General features: G+C 41.3%; 1 protein-coding gene across 10 annotated transcripts in view; it reads left to right on the top strand.

Moving 5' to 3' along the window:
* Window positions 1-27,163, top strand: part of RHOBTB1 (Rho related BTB domain containing 1) — a 140,417-nt gene extending 113,254 nt beyond the window's left edge. For all 10 annotated transcript variants that reach the window (XM_069571729.1, XM_069571723.1, XM_069571722.1 and 7 more), the window contains 7 exons: window positions 4,083-4,268; window positions 9,440-10,419; window positions 12,661-12,779; window positions 18,656-18,806; window positions 21,609-21,697; window positions 24,377-24,482; window positions 24,991-27,163. In XM_069571729.1, coding sequence (XP_069427830.1) covers window positions 4,083-4,268; window positions 9,440-10,419; window positions 12,661-12,779; window positions 18,656-18,806; window positions 21,609-21,697; window positions 24,377-24,482; window positions 24,991-25,160 — 1,801 coding nt within the window. In that variant the 3' untranslated portion in view covers window positions 25,161-27,163. The remainder of the gene's footprint in view (window positions 1-4,082; window positions 4,269-9,439; window positions 10,420-12,660; window positions 12,780-18,655; window positions 18,807-21,608; window positions 21,698-24,376; window positions 24,483-24,990) is intronic.
* The last annotated feature ends 449 nt before the right edge of the window (window positions 27,164-27,612 follow it).

Below are 27,612 nucleotides of genomic sequence, written 5' to 3'. Positions count from 1 at the left end.
CTGGCCATGAGAATGGGTGGCATTTAGTGTTTAAAGTCCAGCTTGAAAGAGAAAAAAATATGTATACACACACACACACACACATATTATTACCCTAAAAGGAAAAATCCACCTTGTATTTAATAGCAATCTATTTTTTAAAAACTTCATGTAAAAAATTTCACTCTAGGCCAAAAGAAATATACAATAAAGAATATAATAATATAGTGCATTCTTTAAAAGTCTGTCTTGGGCCAAGATATGTGGGTAAGTTGCATTTTTTCAGATTTTTTTTCTTTAATCCTCCAACAAAGATTGGCCCCAACTTTGCATACATTGCTTATGTTATCCAAATATGTTTGCCAATCTTTCGCATGCTATCTTTGGCCAGTGTTCTCCCTGAAATGTAGCAAAAATATAATGTGTTTGCTTTGTTTTGTTTTTGTTTTTTATTACTTATTCTTATAGAAGAAGAACTCCTACAGTTGACAGCTTCATCAGCTCAAGCGTTCGGGGGATGACCAGGCCTCTCTCTGTCTCCTCCCTACCTCCCACAGCTCCACTAAGCTGTAGGTCTGCAGTTGTTTCAACACATATTGATGAATTTACTTCGGATTGTTTCACAGGCATTATTTGATGTGTCAGTACCCTAGTGAAACTTTTATACTGATATATTCCCCTTAAAAACAATAAATCACAGTTTTCTCAAAAAAATAAATAAATAAACATTCATAGGCAAGCAACCAAGACCAAACACTTAGATCCTTTGTAATCTCGACTTTCTTTGAAAGAATAAGACCACGTAGCTCAGTCAGGAAAAAAAAAAAAATCCAAACCTCTTCCTACTCTTCTCAGTATTCAAGTTCTGGAGCTTGAGTTTTGTCTCCTATGTTCTTTTTGCCTCAGCATTCTCCAGTTCTCATCCTTTCTATTCCAAATAGCTGTAAGACTCCATTTAAATCCTATCAGATTCTTTTTACAGCTGAAATTGAAAGCCTGAGGTCATTTCTAGGCCAACTCTGCTGCCTAATAAGTACGAATGTCCTCATCACACCTCCCCCTCCCAATTATTTTTTAAAATTCAACTCAATTATTTTAAGCACAACTCTTCAAAGTTAAAAAAAAAAATGTAACAGAGCCATGGAAGCAGAAATGCTAGAACTTGCCTTTTTATCTCTCACAGGAATGGCATTTTTAAACACAAACTCATGTCAGACATTGAATAGTCTCTACCCAGGAATGAATGTTTTGATTAAAAGTTATTTAATATCTTTAGCTCCTTGGAATTCTGCCTAAAGCTGGAGATATTCTTAGCTGCAGGTTTTGTGCCTTCTTCAACTAGATAGAAAAATGGCTCAAAATCCAGAGGGAATAAATGGCATTCTCAAAATAGTTACTTGGTTGTATAGGTGTTTATATCATAGAGGATACTGATGTGTTGAAATTTAGGAATTAGAAAAGAATGCTGGGGGAGGAGGAATGTGTCAGTACAGCATCTTTCTACAGCCCTGTCCCTACATCCACTGATCCTCAGGCTTTTGCTTAAAATCAGTTTTAGGACACTGCATTTATACAGCAGGTCTTAACACTAAGATTCTGTATAATCTGTATGTCATATTTCTTAACTTGAATTGGTATTTAAATCAAGAAGTGTTAAAGACATTTAAGCAGGTTGGTAGATCAAATATGATTTAATTTTTTGTCTGCTTCCAATGTAAAATCATGGGGACAGATTCTCATAGCATCTAAACGTTCATTTAAAAAATTTTTTAGAAGAAGGATAACTTCATTTCAAGGATGCAAATAGAATTTTGACTCAATAAGTTATTTTCGCTTCAGAGGTAGTGTTGCTCTCAGTACAACCTCTTCTCTTTAACCATCATCCTTTTGAAGCAAAATATTTACAGAGCGTTGAATTATTTTTCCAGCTTTCCAACAGCATTTCATGCACTGAGATATTGATGTGACATGGTTAGAAATTGGGCCCTCCGGACCTGTATTGTGCAATGGCATTGTGCTGTTATCATCGGGAGATTCCATTTTTTCCAACCCCCAGGGTCCTGTCTGTGCTTGTTTACAGGTCATCTGGATAGCAACTAGTATATGTTCAATGGCATGAGTGTTAGCACGGTAACCTTGGCAACCGAGCTAGCTCTGATTTCAAAACCTCACATGCTGTATCATAAAATTAGATAACAGAATTGACATTCTGCTACATGTCTGTCATATAAATTAAGCTCTGAGAATGATTTCCTTTATAGCGGTGTGCCTTAATATGGAAATAGAAGGCACGAATTAGAACAATTTTATTACATATGTGTATGTACTATTCCACATTTACGTGCTGGGTATAGTTCTTCAGTTCTTTCTCTATGATTTTGAACCTCAGATATTGCCATATTACTCTCACTGTGCTGGAATTCTTGGCTTCATTTTATGATTGGGATGAAGCTTATAGCAGAGCTGTATCAGATATCCTATAGAAATAGTATTATGAATAATAGAAGATTCTGCTCCTAAAAAATGTAAAATTCAAAGCATTCTTGACTTTACTGGATACCATTATTTATGCTGATTAGAAGTAAGACTGTGCACAGAATATTATACTAACTAAATCAGAATCCCAAAGACAAGACATGCTTCCCTTTCATTTATATAGTTATGCATATTTTTACACACATTATATTTTCCAGTGCCCAGGAATCTTTGATAAGATCTTTATTTCAAGGACATTTTAAACATGCAGATTAATACACTTCATCAGCTTTGAGTCCTAGGTCCTCCTTTACAATTTGTAAATATTTTAATGTCAGGATTTTTCTATTTCTTGGGGTCTGGTGCAGTTTTTCTTGGATATAAATTTAAAGACTCAACTTGTGAATTACATTTAATGTAAGCACCCTGCAGTTTGCTGCATTGCAAATGATTATTTTTAGAAATTTTATGGTTGCCTGGATATATATATTTGTCTTCATTGATATGTAGGGAGAAAAGCTCATTAATGATTTAAAAAGAAGGTGTTTTGATTCATCAACTTCATTCTTCTCATTACATAAATAATAAAGGCAATAAATTAACATCTAATAAAGTTGTAAGTTTATTTCTGAATATAACTGCAAAACAGTCTTGAATCCTTGGGTATAACTTTTTCTATTCTTTATATTTTTCTGCCTCCATGTTTTCAATGTCATCATTCTGCATATTTTAACCTAGAAAGATGGTATATAATTCTTGTTAAAGATGCCTTCTAGCAGTTATCTATCAAACACCATAATTGAACAACTGTTTTGTAAAACAGTTCTTTGGCTTCTAGAATGGTAAGTTATTATATAAAACATGGAAGATTCTTATGTCACAACTGACTATAAAACAATTTTCCTTTTTCCGTATACCTGCTATATGTCATACATAACATTTGATAAAGCTGCTTCCAACATTTTCTCATCTTGTTAGCCATCCATCTAACTCTGGCTAGTGTTTTGTTAAGTACTACCGTCTTACCTTATACCTAACAAAAAGTGGAAATTCCTGCAAATTCAGGACTTTTTCTTTCCAGAAACAGATTAAGTGGTTGTGCTCTCTGCATTTGTGCTTAAGGGTGAAGAAGGGCAGAAATCCTGTGTATTTGCCGACCCTGTACAGCAAATACCTGTTACATTTTCTGCAATGTTTAAACTGTTTGCTTTATCTCATTGAGTCATCATCACCTTTCTGTTTACACTGGTAAATGGTAGTTTTTATTATTTTCTTTTATCTTGAAACTATTTCTTGTGATGAACAGAAATAGTTCAGCATGTGGTGGTTCCAGGACTGAGTCCAGTTTGGGTAACCATCTATCCTGTGAAATAACTTCATCCAGAACTTTTCAATGCCTAGGCCTCCTACAGTGCAACATGGACGTGAACTCAGGCTGTGTGGGGGCTGCAATGTGGGGGCTAAATGGGCTGTTTGCATGACTCCAAGATGTATTTTAATATCTGGTATTTTTTTTAAATTATGAAATGATATGCCATTCGATGGATGGGGGAGGGGAGGAATCCTAATGATAAAAGAGAAAATAAAAGTGAAAAAGCAATACAGCTTCTTTTGTGATTTCCTTGTAGGTCCGATGTTGTGGTCCTCTGTTTTTCGATCGCTAATCCCAATTCCCTAAATCATGTGAAAACCATGTGGTATCAAGAGATCAAGCACTTTTGCCCTCGCACACCTGTTGTTCTAGTTGGCTGCCAGCTAGATCTCCGCTATGCTGATCTTGAAGCTGTTAATAGAGCCAGACGCCCTTTAGCAAGGTAAGCCAGGGGACTCAGTGTGCCAGTTAAATTAAAATTTAGAGGTAGCAGATGTCTTTGTAGCCTTGGGTTCTGTTCTTTAGTGGCTCCAAGATCCCATCAATCAGTCAGAATGCTTTAAGTTGGCTGGTTAACCAATGAGGAAGAGATATGTCCTGACCCCTCTCATGTTCACCATTACCTCTTTTTTAAAAACTGTACATATTTTTTAACTGCTGGAAAACTGCTTGACAGTTTTGTGTTGGTTTCTGCCATACAACAATGCAAATGAATCGTGTGTGTGTGTGTGTGTGCCTTCCTTCCTGATCCTCCCTCCCCTTCTCACATCCCACCCCCTAGGTCATCACAGAGTGCCAGGCTGGGCTTCCTGTGCTCTTTAGCAACTTCCCGTTATCTATTTTACACATGATAGTGTATATATGTTAATGCTACTTTCTCAATGCATCCTGCCTTCACCTTGTCCGGCTGTGTCCAAAAGTCTGTTCTCTACTAGATTCATCAGTACTATTTTTATAGGTTCCATATATGTATGCATTAATATATAATAATTGTTTTTCTCTTTCTGACTTAATTCACTATGTATAAGAGGCTCTAGGGTTATCTACCTCACTACAACTGACTCAAATATGTTCCTTTTATGGCTGAGTAATATTCCATTGTATAAATATACACCAACTTCTTTATCCATTCATGTGGAGATAGACATCTAGGTTGTTTTCATGTCCTGGCTGTAAATGAAGCAACTGACAAAGGGTTAATCTCCAAAATCTATTAGCAGTTCATACAGCTCAATATCAGCAAAACAAATAACCCAATCAAAAAATGGGCAAAAGACATAAACAGATGTTTCTCCAAAGAACACTTCACTTCAGTCTCTCAGTAGTGTCAAACTCTTTGCAACCCCATGAACTGCAGCATGCCAGGCCTCCCTGTCTATCACCAACTCCCGGAGTTTACCCAAACTCATGCCACTGACTCAGTGATGCCATCCAACCATCTCATCCCCTGTCGTCCCCTTCTCCTCCCACCTTCAATCTTTCCCAACATCAGGGTCTTTTCAAATGAATTCGCTTTTTGCATCACATGGCCAAAATATTACAGTTTCAGCTTCAGCATCAGTCCTTCCAATGAATATTCAGGACTGATTTCCTTTAGGATGGACTGGTTGGATCTCCTTGCTCTCTAAGGGACTCTCAAGAGTCTTCTCCAGCACCACAGTTCAAAAGCATCAATTCTTCATCACTCAGGTTTCTTTATAGTCCAACTCTCACAACCATACATGACTACTGGAAAAACCATAGCTTTGACTAAACAGACCTTTGTTGGCAAAGTAATGTCTCTGCGTTTTAATATACTGTCTAGATTGGTCATAACTTTTCTTCCAAGGAGTAAGCATCTTTTAATTTCATGGCTGCAGTCACCATCTGCACTGATTTTGGAGCCCAAAAAAATAAAGTCAGCCACTGTTTCCACTGTTTCCCCACCTATTTCCCATGAAGTGATGGGACCAGATGGCATGATCTTCGTTTTCTGAATGTTGAGCTTTAAGCCAACTTTTTCACTCTCCTCTTTCACTTTCATCAAGAGGCTCTTTAGCTCCTCTTCACTTTCTGCCATAAGGGTGGTGTCATCTGCATATCTGAGGTTATTGATATTTCTCCCGGCAATCTTGATTCCAGCTTGTGCTTCTTCCAGCCCAGCGTTTCTCATGATATACTCTGCACATGAGTTAAATAAGCACAGTGACAATATACAACCTTGACGTACTCCTTTTCCTATTTGGACCAGTCTGTTGTTCCCTGTCCAGTCCTAACTGCTGCTCCCTGACCTGCATGCAGATGAAAGAAGACATACCAGGGGCCAATAAACACATGAAAGGATGCTCCACGTCGCTCATTATTAGAGAAATGCAAATCAAAACTACAGTGAGGTATCACCTCACACCAGTCAGAATGGTCATCCAAAAAAAAAAAAAATCTATAAACAATAAATGCTGGAGAGGATGTGAAGAAAAGGGAACCCACCTGCACTGTTGGTGGGAATGTAAACTGACAAAGCCATTACAGAAAACAGTATAGAGATTCCTTTAAAAAGTAGAAATAAATCATCTGACCCAGAAATCCTGCTTGGGCATATACCCTGGGCAAACCACAATTCTAAAAGACACATGTACCCCAGTGTTCATTTCACCATCACCTCTTAGTCAGGAACCCATTTTTGTAAAATGGTTGGCTTAAAGTGAGTTCTCTAATTATGATATGGTGTATAAACGTGCTTTGGGGCCTTCCCTGGTAGTCCAGTGGTGAAGACTCGGCTCCCAATGCAAGAGAGGCTCATGTGATTCCTGGTTGGGGATCTAAGATCCTGCATGTTGCCAAGTACAGCCAAAAAAATAAATAAGCACTTTGAACTTGGTAAAGTGTTAAACAAAATGTTAGTTACTCATAATAATGTCTTTCTGGAAATTAAGATTTATAATAAAGGTAGGTGAAATTCATGTCTGGATAGTCATGTATGGATGTGAGAGTTGGACTATATAGAAAGCTCCACACCAAAGAATTGATGCTTTTGAACTGTGGTGTTGGGGAAGACTCTTGGGAGTCCCTTGGACTGCAAGAAGATCCAGCCAGTCCATCCTAAAGGAGATCAGTCCTGAATTACACTGGAAGGACTGATGCTGAAGCTGAAACCCCAATACTCTGGTCACCTGATGCGAAGAGCTGACTCATTTGAAAAGACCCTGATGCTGAGAATGATTAAAGGTGGGAGGAAAAGGGGAAGACAGAGGATGAGATGGTTGGATGGCATCACCGACTCAATGGGCATGAGTTTGAGTAAGCTCCAGGAGTTGGTGATAGAGAGGGAAGCCTGAAGTGCTGCAGTCCATGGGGTAAAGAATCGGACACGACTGAGCGACTGAACTGAACTGAACTGAAGTGAAATTCAGAGCCATCGTCTATGATTCTTGGCCCCAGAAACGTCAAATTCATGCAAATACTCATATCCAAGCATTTTTAACCTTCTCATTTTCCTCCATCTTAGAGTATTTCATTCCTGAGGTGGCTGTGTCCGGTTTTTAAAGATTATATAGACCTATGGTTAAAAACAGCAATACTGCTTTTTAAATGGCTCTCTGGTGGTATTATTTTTGGAGTGTCACACATTTAAATTACAGCTTGAAGGAGAATTTGTTTCCATCTATATAAAATGTGGATACCAATCTTGGGAGGAATAAGAGTTTTTTTAAAAGATGTACTCCTTCAATATTCTTTTTAAAAATAATTGTATATGTGTTTTATTCTTAACTTTGTTTTTTGCTGGTAAACAGGTTTTCCCAAAATGTTGATATTACTACCTTCCTTCCAGGTAGTAGGTACTTTGCCTTAATAAGCTTATTATAAAATTTTATATAGACATAAGTTTTTATGCTCTCACAGCAAAAGCAAATGTACTTTGTCAAGATAATTTCTGATGTTCTAGGTACCTCTTGGATAAATGTCCTAAAAACATTTCATGTTCCTTCTATCCTTAAATACATGGACTAGGAACTGCATATTATAAGCCACGCAGAGGGAAAGAGGCCTCCTGGCAAGCGAGAGACTAGCCCCGGGCCTCAGAACTTTCTGTGTCAAAGGTTAGGATACTCAGGCCTCACACCCTGCATGTGTGGAGGCCTGAAGGAGAGTTACAGAGCTCCAGGGCACAGTCCTTTCCATAGACAATTCTGAGGTTTCATGAAGGAGTATCTGAGCTAAGTCTTATAGAGATTCTTCAATTAGTAATCCACCAAAAGCCCATAGGAGCAAAGCTTGAAGTTAACCCTTCTTTTCTGTGCTTCACTTCCACCTCTGCAACTCCGTACAGTTTTCCCTCATTTCCATCTAGATCCTCAAATCCAAATTCTACCCAGTATTACCTTATTTCTCCTAAGACCTGTCCCTGTCACACACACATCACCCTTGGTCCTGTACACCAGATATTTTATTTAGGAAGATCATCTCCTAGGAGTGCATTTCAGAATCAAGTATGTGTTTGTGAACAGTGTAACGACAGATCCTATCTTGCCTGCGTCTTGGAATTCATCTGAGTCTTGATCACGGTTATACTGTAATTACAGCACTATTCTGCCTGCCGATACTGATTCCAGAAGCTTGGCTTCTTGGGGGTTGATTAGACTGTAAATGGGCCTTGTGTGCCAGTCTAAAGGGTTTAGACTTTATTCCCTGGGCTCTATGGAACCAGGGGAAATTTTTTTTAAAGAACTGCAGCTAAGTCATACTTGTGGTACATAAGAAATTTTTGTGTAACAGTGAATGCTGTGAGCTAAAATGTGGAAAAATTCTGAAGAAAGATGAGTTAAGAGGCTAATGTACTAATCCAGGCAAAAGATGATTGCCTGATTGAAGAGGGGAAAAGAGTGAGATATGAAAGGAGGTTCACAGAACTAATAGAGGAGACTTAGGTGAGCTGTTGGACATGGATCAGTTAGCCTAGAACTAGGGAGTTCTGGATTCTGACTGCTTAGTAAAGTGCTCTCAGTGACTTTAAAATGTGACCTTAAGACATTTCCCAAGTGGAAAGGACCTTGAAACTTTCTGCCTGTTTCTTCAGGATACAGAATGAAAACAGCATCCATAGGGATACTGGGAGGCCCAAGTGAGAAAATGAACATGGATTCCTTTTTAAGTTATAAAGCAAAATGTAAGCATAAGGGGGAAATGATGAAAATGATGCTGATTGTGGCAATAATGATGGTTATCAGATAACACTGATCAAGCACTCACTGTGGAATAGGTACTATGCTGGGCTAATTATCTCATTTAAACCTTTCAGTCATCCTTTAAGATGCAAGTACTTACTATTATATTCTTTCCATTTTACAGATGGGAAAACTGAGAAAAACGTTAAGTAACTTACCCAGGAACAAACAGCTAGTGAAATGGCTGATGCTTGAGTTATTGTTGTTACTACTAAAAGCATTTTTCCCCCTGCCATCATAAGTCCTTTATATTTGAAAGATTTGAAGTTGGTAGGAGATTTTTCAATGAGTCTAGTAAAAAGTCTGAATAGGATTTAAAATGTATAATTCAATTAGGTGCTTAGATAGTCCCTGATTACTAATTTTTTCCTGAAATAAGACTGATTCTAATGTTAAAAATATTCTATTTCAGGCCCATAAAGAGAGGGGATATTCTGCCCCCAGAAAAAGGCCGAGAGGTTGCAAAGGAACTGGGTATACCCTACTATGAAACAAGTGTGTTTGACCAGTTTGGCATCAAAGATGTGTTTGACAACGCAATCCGAGCAGCACTCATTTCGCGACGGCACTTGCAGTTCTGGAAATCCCACCTGAAGAAAGTCCAGAAGCCTTTACTTCAGGCACCGTTCCTACCTCCAAAAGCCCCCCCACCGGTCATCAAAGTTCCAGAATGTCCCTCCACGGGGATGAACGACGCTGCCTGTTTACTGGACAATCCTCTGTGTGCTGATGTCCTCTTCATCCTCCAGGACCAGGAGCAGATCTTTGCACACCGAATTTACCTCGCTACCTCCTCTTCCAAGTTTTATGATCTTTTTTTAATGGAATGTGAAGAAACCCCCCACTGGAGTGAAGGAGCTTGTGAGAGAGAGAAGCAAAGCAGGGATTCCCAGGAGTGGGCACAGAGTCTTGACCCAGATGAGGAAAGGGAAGAGGGCACCCCAAGGACGCCTCAGGCTGATCAGTGGACCCCCTCGAGCCAGAACCTGTCCCAACAGGAGACCCTGGGGCTGGACGCCGAGGACCTGGTGGCAGAGACACAGGCCCTGTCAGGCTGGAGTAAGGGGTTCATCGGCATGCACAAGGAGCTGCAGGTCAACCCTGTCTCGAAGCGGCTGGGCCCCATGACCGTGGTCAGGATGGACGCGTCCGTCCAGCCAGGCCCTTTCAGGACCCTGCTCCAGTTTCTCTATACAGGGCAACTGGATGAAAAGGAGAAAGATCTGGTGGGCCTGGCTCAGATCGCAGAGGTCCTGGAGATGTTTGATTTGCGGATGATGGTGGAAAACATCATGAACAAGGAAGCCTTCATGAACCAGGAGATCACGAAAGCGTTTCATGTCCGGAAAGCCAATCGGATAAAAGAGTGTCTCAGCAAGGGGACATTCTCAGGTGAGCAGGTCCAACGGCAAAGCCATCAGTACCTTTGGTTGTGTTTTATGGAACATTAGCCAAACATGAGGAGGGGGAGATAACGATCACTGACACGTGTAAGAACTTTTCCCCTGATGTACCTAAGTTATACGTATTCACCTATTTCATTCTTATCACACTTAAAGCTAAAATATGATGATCTCCACTTTGCAGATGGGGAAACTGAGGGGCAGGGAGATTAGGTAACTGGCCTATGGTTTATACCAGCAGTCAGTGGTGGAGCCAGGATTTGAATGCAGGCTGCCTCCTAGAGCCCCATGGTGTCATAGTGCTTCTCGAAGGTAGGTCAAGCTACCCCTGAGCCTGAGCCAGTCAGCTCAGTACTCATAGTTGCCCTTCAGGATTCCTTCCCTGACATTTTCTACTCACCAATTAGCATGCACCGATGACAAAAAAACAGCAGCCTTTGGCCCCAGGGTCACTGATATCCTTGAGGCCATTTTGGTGACCCCCTGGAAAGGGTCCCATCTGGAAAGCCTCATCAGTTTCTCTCCCTTCTCCTTTGGGTTCTCACCATCCTGTGCCCTGCTCGTCTGGATGCTTTTTGTCCCTTCGTTGTCTTGATAACTGTGCCAAGGGTTGCCCATAGCACCCTTACATAATTGCTTAAGCATCCTGATAACCTGTATCTAAGATGGGTGACTGGCCCATGCTTATCCTATCTCATCAGTTCAGTTCAGTTCAGTCGCTCAGTCGTGTCCGACTCTTTGCAACCCCATGAATCACAGCACGCCAGGCCTCCCTGTACACATAGGACTTGTGCTAATTTTGTTCTGTAATTGTCCTCTCTGTGTATGTTTCATTGTAAAAATTTGACTTCTTGACTTCCATTATTATATAGATATTTCTGTTTTTGTCTTCATCTTTCATAATTCCTGTCATAGAAGTATGCATTTAATAACTGGTCACTGAATCTGTTAATTAATTTTAAAACTTTGAGTAATATTTACTCCAAACATTGACGATCATGGTAGAGAGTCTTGAAAGTTAATGAAAAGAAATGTTACAAAGATTTACCTGCAGTAAACGAAACAATGGACCTTAAGTGAAATTGATGAAATCTCCTTTTCCTTACTAGAGAGGATTAGTAACCAAACACAGAGTGGGAGCCTAAACTGGATTCTTTATATTAAAAAAAAAAAAAAAGCCTATAAAATACAGTTGGGGGTAATTAGAAAAAATTGGACATGAACTAGATAATGGATGATATTAAGGAATTATTGCTGATTTTCTTCAGAGTTATAATGGTATGGTTATCTAGGAGAATCTTATTTTTAGAAAATTCTTGGCAAAGTAGTTAGGAGTGCGTTCAGTTCAGTCACTCAGTCGTGTCCAACTCTTTGTGACCCCATGAACCACAGCACTCCAGGCCTCCCTGTCCATCACCAACTCCCGGAGTTTACTCAAACCCATGTCCATTGACTCAGTGATACCATCCAACCATCTCATCCTCTGTCATCCCCTTCTTCTCCCACGTTCAATCTTTGCCACCATCAGGGTCTTTTCTAGTGAGTCAGTTCTTCGCATTAGGTGGCCAAAGTATTGGAGTTTCAGCTTCAGCATCAGTCCTTCCAATGAATATTCAGGACTGATTTCCTTTAGGATGGACTGGTTGGATCTCCTTGCTCTCCAAGGGACTCCCAAAAGTCTTATCCAACACCACAGTTCAAAAGCATCAATTCTTCGGTGCTCAGCTTTCTTTATGGTCCAACTCTCACATCCATACATGACTACTGGAAAAACCATAGCTTTGCCTAGACGGACCTTTGTTGGCAAAGTAATGTCTCTACTTTTTAATATGCTGTCTAGGTTGGTCATAACTTTTCTTGAAGTACGCTGTTAAAAAATGTCTACACACATTTTATATAGCTAAGGCAAACGTGACAAAATTAAGCATGTGATAAACCAGTTACTGTTTTATTCTTCTTTCTACTGTTCTCCATGTTGAAACTTTTCTAAATAAGGAAAGACTATTCCTCTCCTTTATGTTACTTTATGGTTCACAGTATTTGTGTTGTGACTTTATGTATAATTTTAAATGTCCTTGGAGGACATGGAGAGAATTGGTGCCCGAGGTGGGGGTGGACACCACATCAGTGGTTAAGGGTATGGAAGAGAGATGAGACTAGGCGGATGGATGTGGATGGAACCCCTGGCAAGACTGGCTCACAGGCTTGTGCTTCCTCCGTCCTTGGGCAGATGTGACGTTTAAGTTGGACGATGGAGCCATCAGTGCCCACAAACCGCTGCTGATCTGTAGCTGCAAGTGGATGGCTGCTATGTTCGGGGGGTCATTTGTCGAAAGCGCCAACAGTGAGGTAGGTGCCTTCCGAAAAGCCCAAGTGGCATCTTAATGAATATGTATGTGTATTTGTATTAGAAAGTGTTGCCAGAGGACTTTGATTCTTTAACTGCTAACTTGGAAGACTTTTTTAGGCAATACCTGAGTATCACGTCACCCTCTTCCCATAATTCTGCAAGTACGAGAAGCCTGTTGTTCACTTGCTATGTGTGAACCCCCAAGTCCCCCCATATCCTTTCATCCTCACAGGGTTCCTCATCCCTGAAGACATGTACAGATATATTTTTTAACAAATGTCAGCAGGCAAGGTACTATCAAAATCCCCTCAAAGAAGGGGCACGCTGTCTTATAGAAGTTGGAGACAGTGAAAAGTGTCTTCAGTCACTTAAACCTGGGCTTGACTCTGCCAACAACAGATGAGGGACCTTAAAAAGCCACCTTCCTGTGCCTCAATCTCCTTATCCTAAAGGTGAGAGATGTACTGGGTCATGCTCAAGGTCCCCTTGATCTGTGATAGTCCCTGAGGCTCTCTGCCCTGACGGGCCTCAACTCTAGGGTTTGTCACCTCTAGGGAAACAGAGATGGAGCAAAGGGTCTCTCAGAGTGCTTGTCACATCTAGTAGAAGCCACTGGGTCACTTGTCAAATGCTGGCCCTATCAGAGCAAGCAGCAGCTTGGAGACCTTGTATCTCCACCTCTTCACAAGCTGTTGGGAAAGAAAGAAAAATTCCCTTCAAGCATTTCTAACTTGTGTCTAGAGGTAAACATTTTTTGTTGAGTTTGGCAAATATTTCTTATCCATCTTTTAAAAATATATTTGGGGACACCGCATCAAGCTTATTGTCCTAATGGGCTTATTTTTGCTTATCTCAACATCTCTCCAAACTTTTAACAGAAACACAGATAACAGTAACTAACTTCAAAGGGGAGCCCTCACACTAGAAATCTGAGCACTCCCTTTGTGACCCAGGAGCCTGCATTTGCATCCCCAAGTAGGGAAACAGAATCCTGTAATCACAAGCCAGGATGGATGGCTGTCAGTAGGCCACCCTCCTGCTTTCAGAACAGACTGCAGCTGCTCCTAAACCAACCTCCAGCCGAAGACTGTCTGCTGTCTGGGGAAAAGATGTTAGAATTATCCTGACGACCTCTTCTGATGTCTGCCAGCCTTCGTAAACCAGGAGGTCCTCACCTGCAGCTAAATGAAGTCTTTCCTCTACCATCAAAGGTGTCTGGGAGCATCATTACTAAGACCACAGCAACTGGTAGAGGCTACCCAGTGAAGGGACTGTGGGGCTCAGATCCCTGACTCCTCTGCATACAAGCTGTTTGGCCTTGGGCCAGTGATCACCTTTCTGAGCTCCAGCCTCCCTATCTGGAAAATGTGATCATAACCCGTAATGTGGTTGCGAGGTGTGAGTGTCAGTACCTGTGAAGCACCTCATAAGCACTAAATGCAAAATAACATCAGCCTTATGTGGATGCTGGCGGCATTGATGGTATTCTTTCCCTCTTTGTCAAGAAAATTGGGGGACGCCGCCAATTAATAAAACCTCATCCAACTGGCACAGCACACCTTCAGTAATCTCTCAAGATAAAAGAGCCCCAAGACTCGCTTCCCCTCTTTTTCCAGCTTGCCGAAGTATGTGCCCAAGGATACCTGCTTGTCACCTGGCAGGGAGCAGTTGATCGAGGTCCAGGGTCCAGGCATAAAGAGACACTGTCAGAGCTGACCTCACTGATGCTAATCCCCTTTATCCCTTCTCAGAATGGATTGTAATTGTCTCCAGATTAAAATGTGCAGAAGAGATGACCAAAACAGAAACTTGGCGGCCGATGTGAATGCACACGGGTCTGTTCGTGTGACAGCCTCTCCCTGGGGTGGCGTCTGTTTAGCATCACCCTGCCCACCCCCCTCCCCACCTCAAGGACTAGGTTGCTCACCACTTAGAACTACAGCTGAGCCTGATACAGATGTGTAGTTTCAACCCAGCTCAAAACACAAAGGCCATGGAATCGAGCTACCAGAAGTCTATACCAAGACACCTAGTATATGAAGAATGGCGTGAGCTGTGGATGTGTCCAGTCTTTCCTGCCCCCACCCCCTCATGTCCAGGGTACACGGAAGTGTTCTGTTATATAGTTATGAACTCTAGTCTCAGCTTGAGCTTGGGCAAGTGACCGACCCTCTTTAGACCTGCGTCCTCATCTCTAATATGGGGACCACAAGAGAACCATCTCCAAAGGGCAGGTCAGTCATGAAAGTATGTGTGTAAAGCATCAAATTCGATGCCAACATACAAAGGCTCAAGTGATGTCAATGAGTATTTTCCTGGAGGATTCTTGTTAAATTGTTTCCATGAGGAGTTCAAGGCCTTTGTCCCCTGAAAGTCCTCAGGTAACAAACAAGCCACCTAGTCCCTTCCTAAACTGGCAGAGTGTGGTAGAGATGGTTATGGAGGTAAGAAGAGGTCCTTGGGTGAAGTCTGCGTAAATGCACGATGGTTAATTCAGGCCTGTATATGCGTGGGCCTGTGCTTTCGAGGCCGCCTTTTTGTTCTTTGTTGTTTTGTGTAAATCTGATGTCCCCCACAAAATTCAACCTTTTTAAATCTGATGTCCCCCACAAAATTCAACCTTTTTTTTTTGCATTAATAGAATTCACATGCATATCCAGAAAGGAATAAAATATGCCCACTGATGTTCTTTTAACTTTTTTTTGTCATTTAATATTTAAGACACTGTATTTTACTTCTATTTTTCTCATTACTTTTAATGTAGCAGTAAGCATAATTCTCTCCCCAGAGGTACTCAGCAAGTGGTTCATTAAAAATGCATGCCCATGTTGTGGTAAGCAATGCTCTGGATCTAGAATACTTTCTTATTCTCTATGAGACCATCTCTAATTACAAGCCTAATAGTCTGAGCTGATCTTTGCAATTAAAATTTTAAACCAGCTAAACTGGAATATGGGTCATTGTTTACGGTAGCATTGTATTCTTATTTTTTTTTTTAAGCTACATTCAGCAGGTAGGGCACAACCATTTTAATTCCATTTGTTTATTTATATGATTTTTTAAAGTTCTATAAAGATGGTCTCTCTGTTGCTACTCAGTTTATTAGTAATGTTGAAATCTCAGGGAAAAAAATCAACAGCGAGGGGGAAAAAAGTGCATGTTCTAAAATGGTGTTTATTTTCATTTGTTGGTTACTTCCGAGGATCCCTAACATTATTTGCCAAAAAGAGCCATTGCTTTTATAAATAAAAGTGTTAGTGTTATATTAAACATGAAGGAAACAGTAGGTCATAGATGCTTACAAATGTCAGAATGCTCTGAAGACATTGGGAGTGTTGGGGCAGGGCTGCTTCCTGGAATCTATCATCTCCTGATGCCAAAAATAATTTTTTTATTTAGGATGTCCATTTTGCCATTGCTGAGAACACAGTCTTAGAAAAAATTGCTTAAGTTATCTGAGTATCTTCAGAGTCCATAATCTTAGTGAAGAAAAAGCTTTAGATGTCATCTATTCCAAATCTCTCCGCTGTCACCGATGAGGAAACTAAGGTTCAGAGATGGTGAATAATTTGTTAAAGGTCACACAGCATTTTAGCAACACATCTCTGGGCCTTCCCCAGCCCCTTACCCTGTCCTTCAAGCTAGTATTTTCAGAAACATCCCCATCCCTGAGAGTACAGGTATTCACAGGAAGCCCTGGGACTTTATTTATAATCACTAACACTTTAGAGCACTTAGCACTTCATAAAATGTATATTTTTTATTATCACAATGGCCCCAATTTTAAAGTTTCACAATTTAATTAACTTCCAATTATTTAAAAATTGTGCTAATCCAAACACCATTCTAGAGAAATCAAATTTTGCCATATGTAATTTGCCATGTTTTCCATATGCTAAAAGTTCATGTCTATGTAAGATAAATGCATGTATATATAAATGTTTATCCATACAAATACAACTGTGTTAGATTTACTGGAATAGCAATTAATTACAATACAATGGCTTCTGTATTTTAAAATGATATCAGATATAGTTTCTACTTGCCAGGTTTTATTTATTATTGTAGAAGTTATGCTAAAAATTTGAAATTATCACACTTGTCAAGTCATTGATGGGTAGTAATCCACGCACTTATTAATAGAATCACAATTGTTCTCACTGTGTCTGAGAGAGGAAGAGTAATTTTCATAATATTTCTAGGAATTTTTCTGGGCTCTCTCTTTCATACACCTAGGGAAAGCTCTGTCTGAGAGGATTTTCCCTCTCTGAGATGGTTGGTGGCTATGCAGGAAAATTATATAGATGGTTGCTATAGCTAAACAATTGCAACCACACCATTAGAAGACTGAAGTGGCCACAAGCCCCTTGTAGATTGTGGAGACAATTTATAAACAAATATATATATATACACATATACATATACATACACATATATATACACACACTTATACATACAAATATAGAGAGATTAAAATATATAATATAGATGTAATCATATATAACATACAGATATAATCATGTCATACATAAATGTAATCATAAATATAATTTTTGTATGCTATACATACCAGAATTAAGTCTATAACTTTTTATCCTTTTGAACTCAGAAATCTAATTCTTGAAAACTCTTAGTGAGATACAGTGCTGTATTATAGCTTTCTTCCTTACCATGAAGGGTTTCCAGTCCTGCACAGCAGTTCCAAACACGACTTTAGAATCTTATTTCCTGGGTTCAAATATCAGTCCCAGCTTCCTAGCTCTGCAACCCTGGACACCAGACTTAACCTCCCTGAACCTCCATTCACTTATCTGTAAAATGGCAAAAACAGTAGTCTCTCCTTCCTAGGGAGGATATAGGGATCAAAACATAATGCATGTGGAAAGCTTATTAGCACAGTACCTTGTGCATAGGAGGCCTTCTGTTAGGTTAATTCTTATCATCATTCCAGTAGCAAGTACTCATGGCACCATTCTCTATGATGCCAGGGCACATCTCATGGAGTGAGAAACCTCAGATGAAGGACAGCTGCTATAACGTGTATATCCCTGTTGATCCAGGCCCAGCCATTCAGAACTCTACTTCCCAGGCAGTCCCTGGCTCCTCAGCAGACTCTAGCTTGGATGAATATGTGCAATAACTACAGGTGCTCAGGAGGAAGACTAGCAGGATCCTCCAGGGAACAATGCTCATACCCAGCCATTCCCCAAGATGTCCTAAGCCGAGCTCTCTCTAGATTCTCTGCGTCTACTGATACCTGATAACCTTCCAGTAGTTCCAAATCTATGTGGTTGTGCCACAGGAAAAATAAAGTGTGTCTATCATGCTAACACATACTTTTTAAATTTTTTATTGATGTATAGTTGATTTCATGCTAGTGTTTATTGATAGAACGTTGGGATCACGCCAGTCACTGTGGCAGCTAGGATGGTTGCTCATCGTCTTATTTTGACATCTTAGAGAGCTGGGCTCTATTGTTTCTCAGCAACAGTGCAGACTGCAGCCTCCCCCCAACACCTGTCATGTTGCTAGGAGATTTCTTTCCCCACAATAGAGTATTCTAAGGTACTTGGCAAGGAGGGCCTATAATGTCATCATACATTTGCAGCCCATTTGTCTGATTTATAAGCCCAAATAGCTATTTAAAAATTCCAAATCAGGCTTTGTCAGGCAGCCCCACTCTTTTGTCATCCACAAATCAAACTGTTATGTTTACAGCTGTAAATAGTGAGTGACTTCTCCGCACAGCCTCAGAGCAGGTGTCCCAGACTTGCTAATAATGAATCACACGGCGGGGATATTTACAAGCAGTGTAGCCTGAAAATGTTCCCACTGTTTTCTTCAGCAGAACTTACCTTTTCAAATAACATTTCAGGTATATCTCCCAAACATAAACAAGATGTCAATGCAGGCAGTACTGGATTATCTCTATACTAAGCAGTTGTCACCTAACTTGGACCTGGACCCACTGGAACTAATTGCCTTGGCAAACAGATTTTGCCTGCCACACTTGGTTGCACTTGCAGGTAAGGCCGATGACTCAGGGCCATGCGGTATCTGACTGTCATATTTATCAAAATGACATTTAAGCAAAAAATAATACTTCCAGGGAATAAAAATTAAATTTTTATCACCCAACATAGGACTGTCTTGTACAGGGTGATATGAACTGATCAAATGTATCAAACAGCCCCCGTTCAATTCAGCAACTGTTTTTTAAGCACCTACTTTGTATAGGTCCTGCTGATACATATAAAAGGCAGTAGTTAAGAACATAGGCTACAGATCCAGATCACTTGGGTTCAGGTCTTGGCTCCACTATTTACTGGCTGGATGACTTCATACTTGATTTAATTACTCTGTATCTCAGCTTTCTCTCTCTCATTAAAATGAGGATAATGATATTCTACCATAGAGTTGTTATGAAGATTAAATGAGTTAAGAGATTATATATATATATATATATATATATATATATATATATAAAGAGAGCGAGTCCTGAGAACAGTGTCTGGCACCTAGTAAGCATTATGTAAGTGGTTTTCTTAAAGCTATTTTAGAAAATGTTCTGACATTGTCAAGATCATTTTGGGAAAAAGAGAAAAAAGGGAGACTTGATTTAACTTCACAGAACCTTATGTATCATTTCTAGATTTGCTCAGTTGGTAAGCCAAAGCAGATCTAAATAAGATATATGCTTTCAAATACCCTTTTCTTGAATTTAAACCTTCTGTTTCATTTACCAGAGTTGTTGATTAGCAGTAAGGGTGCTACATTTAGTTGACTCTTGTTAACCAGGAAAGCAGGATAGTGCCTGTTTTGTTCACTGGCATATCCTCTGTACACCGAGAAATGCCTGAGCATAGGAGGTTCTCAGTAAAAGTCTGATGAAGCATTAAATGAAAATGAAGGAATGAACAAACCAACCAGCCACCCCTGCCCTTGACTTCCTGACAGTATCTTTAGGAAAAAAAAGATTTATTTCTCTGCACTCCAAGTTTCTACCATGCTCAGCCAACTGGAGATCAAAGTTTTCTCCTCACCTTCCTTCTTCACCAGCTGGATAACAAGAAATAGTATTGCTATTCTTTCTTTTTTTTTTTTTTTGCCACACTGCACGGCAAGTGGGATCTTAGTTCCCTGACCAGGGATCTAACACGCAACCCCTGCACTGGAAGCATGGAGTACTAACCACTGGACAGCTAGGGGAGTTCCTGCTATTCATTCTTTAAACTGTTTTTAACCAATAAACCTGAAGTCATAGATTCAAATATGAGTATTGCTGCTTTTTCAATACTAACTCTAGGAGGCTACAGAAGGCAATTCTTTTTTGCATAAGTAAGAATCTCAAGCCATTTGACTATCCAGTTTTTATAAGAATTTGTCCTTTGAGGATAAACTGAACTGTTTTACATAGTCAAAAGTAATTTGGAGCCAAATCTGTTGAATAGGATTTGTGATCAGTCTTGAAGGAGGGCCATTTTTGCTTAAATATTAAGGGTGGTGATGAAAACATGGGACTGCTCTCCAGGAAAGAAACTGACCCATTCTTGTGTTAACTACAGACTTCTATGTATGTTTATTTTTCTTAGTAAATGTTATTATTAATGGTTATGATTACTTAATATACATCTTTCTAAGATGATTCCTTTAATCATTTCTATAGTATTTGCTGTTTAGTGTAAGTATAGAGTGTTTGGAACAGAGTGTTTAAAAATCAGTTTCTGGGGTGAAAATGCCCTGCAAGCCAAACTATCATTTAACACTTTGGAGTTACCTAAAATTTAAAACCCAGTGACTCCTCTGGAAGATTTAGTTACAAATAGTTCTTTGTCTGTCAATCCAGCTGAGGAAGGTTGTGTCAAAGAAACCATCCCAAACTTGAGACCATGTTGACTAGGTAAGAGACATATAGACTAACAAATAAGCACATAAAACCAGAGCAGAAAGTAAGCATAGTTTGGACAGTATACTGAAAAATTAAATGTGATGCTAGAGATGAAAAAAAGCATCAAGGAGCTGGAAATGCTGGGCTAAGACTGTACCCACTCATGTCAAGGCCAGAGGCAGGCAGCAGCCTAACAGAGACAAAAGGCAGCTTCGTTGCAGAACCAGAGTCTGAATTCAGCATAGAATCCTAGAACACAGCTCCCGAGCAGAAACGGCAGCCCCATCTAGATCTGTGTGACTTGTGGCTGAAAATCGCCCCAGTCTTTAGAATCTAAGAGGTTGAACAATATGTCCCTCGTCTGCTGCTGCTGAGACACACATACACATTAGCAATTTCAATTCCCCATCTGAACTCATTACTGTTAGCCTCTCCATAGCCAGAGAGTGTTGAGAATTGGAGTGATAAGAGTGAGGAAACCATCAAACAGGAAGATACAAGAGTCTAGAGGATTCTAGGCAGGTCCTAGCCTGCCCAGATCAGCAATCTCAAACAGAACTTGCAATGATAGAGACTCCCTGTGTTGGCGTTGGCCAGTACACGTGACCACTGAGCACTTAAACGTGGCTAGTGTGAGGCTGAGGACCTGAATTGTTTATTTTAATTGTAATTGTTTAAATAGTCCCTGGAGGCCAGTAGTTACCATACTGGACAGAGGTGGTCTGGAGGACTCTGGCTATTTCAGAAAGGCTAACAGATGTCCCCAGAGTCTGCAGTGCGCTGACCCAAGCCATGACTTGCCATACTGAAAGGCCGCACATCAGAGAGGGCCCTTGATTCAGTGCACATGGAGCTGTGTCCCCCTACCTCCTCCCCTCTGAGGTGACCCCAGACGGCAGCCTCCAGGCACTAACATTCTCCTGCTCCCTCTTTTCCCCAGAACAGCACGCTGTTCAGGAGCTGACCAAGGCCGCCATGAGTGGTGTGGGCATTGATGGGGAAGTTCTCTCTTACTTGGAACTGGCCCAGGTTTGTAGCACTTTGCCTTTCACCTTTTCAGTGTATTCCACCAGTTCATTTAATGCTGATAAAACATTCCACTGTTGCATCTGAACAAATAAAGATGTCACCACTGAGTCACAGAAGCCCCCTGCTGTGTGCAGCAGAAAAGATCTGAGAGTTTTAAGTTTCATGCACTGTTCACCCTGCTGGGCTTCATTTGAAAAAACAACAAGGGCCCTGCCCCCACACCAGCCCCTTTGTGCCCCGCCCCTCCAGAGGCAGCAGCTTCACTTGTGGGAGAACAGCTCAGGGCATGGGAGGGGAAGGCTCTGTCTCCTTTTTGAATTCTCAGACACGCATTGGCTGAGATCAGACAGTTTCTAGAATTCCGTGAAGTCCCGGGTTGCCTCCGATCTCACTGCAGCTCTCCTGGTTTTCCTTTTTTTTTTTTTTTTTTACACCAGCACTTGTTACTGTTGATGTTGTGATTCCATATCCCAACACACACTGCCCTCTTCCTCTAGAGAGGGTCAGAGATCAGTCTTGGCTTTGTCTCTGTGCATAATTTAAGGCACAAAGTTAAACGCTGCCTCTGTTTCCTCATCTGTTGGAAATGGGGATGGCAATTCACCCTCTGTCAACCTTACTGATTATTTTGAGAAAGAACTAGGAGAGAATGTTTCAGAAAGAGCATCAAAGAGGGGAAATCCTCTCATAATACAAGGCACATAGGCGGAGTTATCTAATCCCTGACCTGGACTTACAGGCCACGAGTTTACACTCTGAAGGAACTAAGAATAAATTCTTCAGACTTTTCTCTGACCTATTGGGTTTGGCTTTCTTTGTTCCCTGTCTTGGTTAGGGCAGTGGTTTACTAAATCTTACATCAGGCACTTCAAATCGGCATTTGTCAACCGAGGAAGAGAAGGAGGCAGGCCTACATCACATGTTCCTCAGGCCGCTCTGACTGTGGCCCTGAGAGGCCTTCAAGACGGGAAAACGTGGATCGGGGCTTCACAGCAGCCTGCTCTTTCTGACTCAACACCCAACAAGCATTCGTTATTTCCTCTCCTTCTACCAGGCACCACCTTAGATAAGAGGACATGTAGCTTCTCTGCCCTTGGGGCCATCATGGGCCACTGAGAGGAACAGGCACAAGCACACATTGTTAGAATCCAGTGTGAAAAACAACCTCCTAGAGGTTACAAGTTAAAACCGAGAGCAGACGTCAGCTACAGTGAAGTCAACAAGCCCCCATCAACACTGACTCCACATTTGGGATTTGGGGGTGTTTTGAAACAGGACTAGGGGAGAACTTATGACTTGTACCCCTCCAGTAGGTATTCCTCCTGGAAAACAATCAAATGACCCAGAATCTCCTATAGGCCAGCCCGATGGAGGTAATATAGCAGTTGTGTCTGTCTTTTTACTTTCTGTTCCCACCCTGTCCCCTCCCCTGACCCACACATAACCCAGGAAGGAAATAAAATCATTCCTGCTAAGCTCTGAAAAGCCTTGGAGGAGGCATTTAGGATGGCGCCTCCAGTATCTTAGCTCATTCAGTAGACTCTAACCCAGGGATGCACTGGGAAGTATTTAACTGTCAGCTTGGGGATAGCAGAGACCGTGATCTGTTGCATTTTCTGGTCTCCATGGTGTAAATACCCCACCTGCCCAACTTGTAACATCTCAAATTCACTGAGCTCAGAGTAGCAAAGAGCTGCACTCAGTGACGCTTTCAAGCAGGTACAAGCCAACTCCAATACAGCACTGCTCTAATCTGACTTTCAGGGAGAAATCGACTATCAAGAGAAGTTGGAAGCACTGGCTAAAATTGTCTGTCCTGCTGGGCTTGTGATCTGCAGAGAGTTTCTTGAATTAGTTTCCAGGGATGTTGGCTTTTCTCTTGGCCTCTGTTCAGGGCGTTGACAGGGGCCTCAGAGGAAGCATGCTGTGGTTTCAGGGGTTCAGCTGCTCAAAGGAGCATCAAGAGTAACAGGCAATAGAACAGATGTCCGGAAGAGGCCTGGACAGAAAGACTGAGGGACGTGAGAGACCTTCCAAATTTGGGGACAAGATGGGGAGTTAACCGTGGATTTCTGTGCATCAGGTCTTTTGCAGACATAGCTCCCTCAGCTGCCGTGGTCCTGTGCATCTTCTCAGAAAGGAGAGAGTGCATGGAGTGTCTGGCTCCCTCCTTCCCTGCCCACATTGCATGCTCTTCTTATGTAACCAAAAGGACAGGTATAGGACAGTCACACATGCCGTAGTCTCCTCTTTCAGATCACTGGCCCCAGCCAGCTGAGCTCTGACGTGTGACACGGAGGATTCTGTTGCCGAGGCTTCCTTGAACAGAGGTGACATCGCAGCTTTCTGCTGCAGGCTGGTGCCTTCCAGAGGCCATGACCACTTATCATTAGAGGGCAGGTGTGAGGGGAGGGGGAGGGAGGCAAGGCAGACTTTAAACTCCTGATACAGTGATCATTTTTAGTGCACATATCCCAGAGGTGAGAGGAGGATGTCAAACACTTGCATGTGGCTGGTGTGGAAACTGTGGCCAAACTCAAAACACTAGTCAAAACAACCGGTTTCTGAATTAGTCATCTGGGCCTTTTATTGCTTTGACCCCTGCCGTGACTTTTGGTTTCTTGTAGTCCCACTTGAGAAAGTAGAGGTCTGACCCCCCTTTTGGTCACTTCCCTGCAGTTTCACAACGCCCACCAGCTGGCCGCCTGGTGTTTGCACCACATCTGTACCAACTACAACAGTGTGTGTTCCAAGTTCCGCAAGGAAATCAAATCGAAATCTGCAGGTGAGGCTGTGTGGTCCCCATCTGTCCAGTTCTCATCGCCTGTGCCTGAAGAGTTTCCCTTCACTGCCCTTGAGAAGGAACATGGAGAGCCCCCGGCTCACGGAGAATTCCTTGTGGCCATGTGGCAGTCACAGATTCGTGTGACGTGCGTGACCCAAGGAATTGTATGTTGGATATTCTCTCTGGAGAACTTCATGGCTGGGGGGATTTGTGTGGAGACGGGTGGGAAAGGGGTTGTTCAGGGTGCCCCGCTGCGGAGCAAGCAGAGATTGTTGGTTCACCCTTGTCCGGGAAGGCAAAGGGACCTGGATTCAGGCTCTCTGTGTCCAGCTGTGTAATTTTAAACAAGTGATTCCACCTCTCAAAGCTCTCTTGTGATAATCTGCCGCTGTCCCTACTCAGCGTCCCTGCTCACTGGTTAGTTGAGAGGATGCACCTGATAATCATCTCAGGCACGCCTAAGCACAGAACCTAGCAGGTGTCATCATCTGCACCTTTTCTTCCCCAGACAACCAGGAATACTTTGAGAGGCACCGCTGGCCTCCCGTGTGGTACCTGAAGGAAGAAGACCACTACCAGCGTGTGAAAAGGGAAAGAGAGAAGGAAGACATTGCACTGAATAAACATCACTCGAGAAGAAAGTGGTGCTTCTGGAATTCATCTCCAGCGGTCGCCTGAGGCGGAAGAGGAAAAAAAATCAGAAATCTGACACACCACTCTTAAAAGCACTACTGTAAAATGAGTCTTATTTTTAGAGATAACATGTAGTTCAGGTTTCAGGCACTGATCTTCCTCCACTTTTGTGCATTTATCTTTGTTGGGATCAAAGCACAAGCTCACCATCAATGAGCCTGGACAAAAAGGGAAGCTGACGCTCACTGCATTCCTTAAACTTATATGTATATTTTTTGTTAGAAGGCTTAATAAACTTTAGTCTGTTATCTCATTTCTTTTTATACAAAGGAAAAAAAAAATCCAGCTTTCATGTTTCGAATTCCAAATTGGAAAATATTTTTATACGGTCTCTTGTAAATGAAAATACTGTGTATTACTTTATTTTACAGGACACACATTAACCATGAAGTCGCCCTGCGATTCTCTTTGCCCACAAGCATTATTACTTAATTAGAGGGATATCCTTTTGTCGTGAAGTAAAGGGTTGGAATGAATTCCCCAAAGTACAAGTTAGGGAGTGTTTCATCTTTGTTCTGCCGAATAACATTGGTATAATTACCAAGTCAACTCCAAGAATGTGTATTTACAATATTTGCTGTGTGAGTGCTAGTAATTATATGGTTATATGTGCCATGTAAAATATAGTGATATCAAATCTTCTGTTGTTTAAAATGTCTAGATTTAAGAGGATAATCTTTATAATCATTAGAAGGGCTTATTAAATCCCAGCATTATCCAGGGCAAACTCTCTGGTGGACCTGAACACGAAAGAGGCCAAGAGCGCTGGTGTGTGGATTGCTGTGTGAAGATGCCTGTCTCTCAGTGTTCCTGGACTTGCCATGTTTCTGCATGCAGTTTTGCCACTGACTTGAATTGAGATGGGCAAGGGCAAGGGTCCCCGGACTCTGTCCCCCTCATCTGCAGACATTTCCCCACCAGAAACAGGCTTCCTCAGGTCTCTCACCTGCGGCCAACTTCACTTTGTAAGACCCATGTTTTTAACTCTTCCCAGGGAAAATTCACGTTGCTGCAGAAGTAGGCCAAGGCAGACCACCCACCCCTGCTGAAATTCAGTGGGAGGGCCTGTGAAGGCACAAAGCCGGAGGCTGGGTCGTCTAAGGTCACTGCATGCTCCAACACAGACGGGAATTTTACTCCAAAAGTCTAGGAAATGGTGCTATTGTGAGTTAGTTCTGACCCTTTGTCATTCTGAGTTTTCAGTGTTAAAATAGAAAGTATTGAGCAGGGGGGCTTTTGAGAGGCCATCAATCACTGCTTCTCTGTAAATTAAAATGTTACAGCACTCAGAGCATTTTAAGGCCACAGTTCCATACCTGTTTTGGGATGTTGTGTGGTGGAGGCTCGGGCTTATTCAATTCGGAGGTCAATTTACTGATACTAAAAGCTGTTTTGTTTTGTTTTTTTTTTTCCTAGCTTTCAGAAGTTAGAAAAGAGACAGCTGAGTCCAAACTCCAATGTTAACAACCAAATATATTTGAAAATCTATCCAGATTACAGATAAGCACTTATTACTGGCAGTGGATACATACCAGTTAGCAAAATTGGGAGAGGCCCAGAAATGTTATCACTCTCTCATGACAAAGGACTGGGCAGTAGAGTAGGAAAGGTTGGGATGATTGTAAATGCATCTACCTTAATTTTGGGTCAATAGGTTGTAAGTCATGAATGGAAGGAGAAAGGAGACAGAATGAGAGGAAGAATCAGCATATATCCCATCATAGAATGGTAGAAGTTGAGTTTTCGATGAATAGTCAGAGTTGAATTTATACAACCAAAGCTCCCATGTGATTGTAATCTTGCCAAAATGTAATGGACATATAAATGAACCTGGGGTATAAGCAATAATATCCACTAGTGTTATCAGCTACTGTAACCAAGTGGCTGGTTCATTTGGTTGACGCTGATTATGGCCTTTAACCATGGTGGTTTGTTTTGTGTTTTGTTTTTTATTTCACAAAAACCAATAAAATTGTTTAGCTATAAAATGCCTCCAGTTTTTGTTGTTGTTGCTGTTTTTCTCTAAGGACTACCGTCATTATTGTGTGTGTAATTTTCATTGCTTTTAAAAAGAACTATCAAAGCTTTAAGGGTGCTGGGTCATGGGGTATGTGTGCTTCAAGAACAAAGCAGCCTGAATGACTGTCATCTTTGTCTTTAGTATTGCCAGCAGATTGTAATACCATGATGTAAATGAGGGGTCTGGCTCTTTGATTTTGGCTAATATGGTTATGTCATTAGACATGGTACAGTTTTGGAAAAAAAAAACACAAAAATGTCTCCAGCCTAATGGACTTGTTTTAATCTGATTTGAGGCGATTCTACCAGCAATTAAGTCAAAGTTTGCATTGAAGGGCTCATGAAGAATAGTCTTCTTCGAAAGCAGCTCTGAGAAAGCATTTAGAAAAATTTATAATTAATCTCCAAACTTCTATGT

The sequence above is a fragment of the Ovis canadensis genome, chromosome 25 (assembly GCF_042477335.2).
Source record: "Ovis canadensis isolate MfBH-ARS-UI-01 breed Bighorn chromosome 25, ARS-UI_OviCan_v2, whole genome shotgun sequence".
NCBI classification, from domain to species: domain Eukaryota; kingdom Metazoa; phylum Chordata; class Mammalia; order Artiodactyla; family Bovidae; genus Ovis; species Ovis canadensis.
This window is presented reverse-complemented; position numbering and strand designations above follow the sequence as displayed.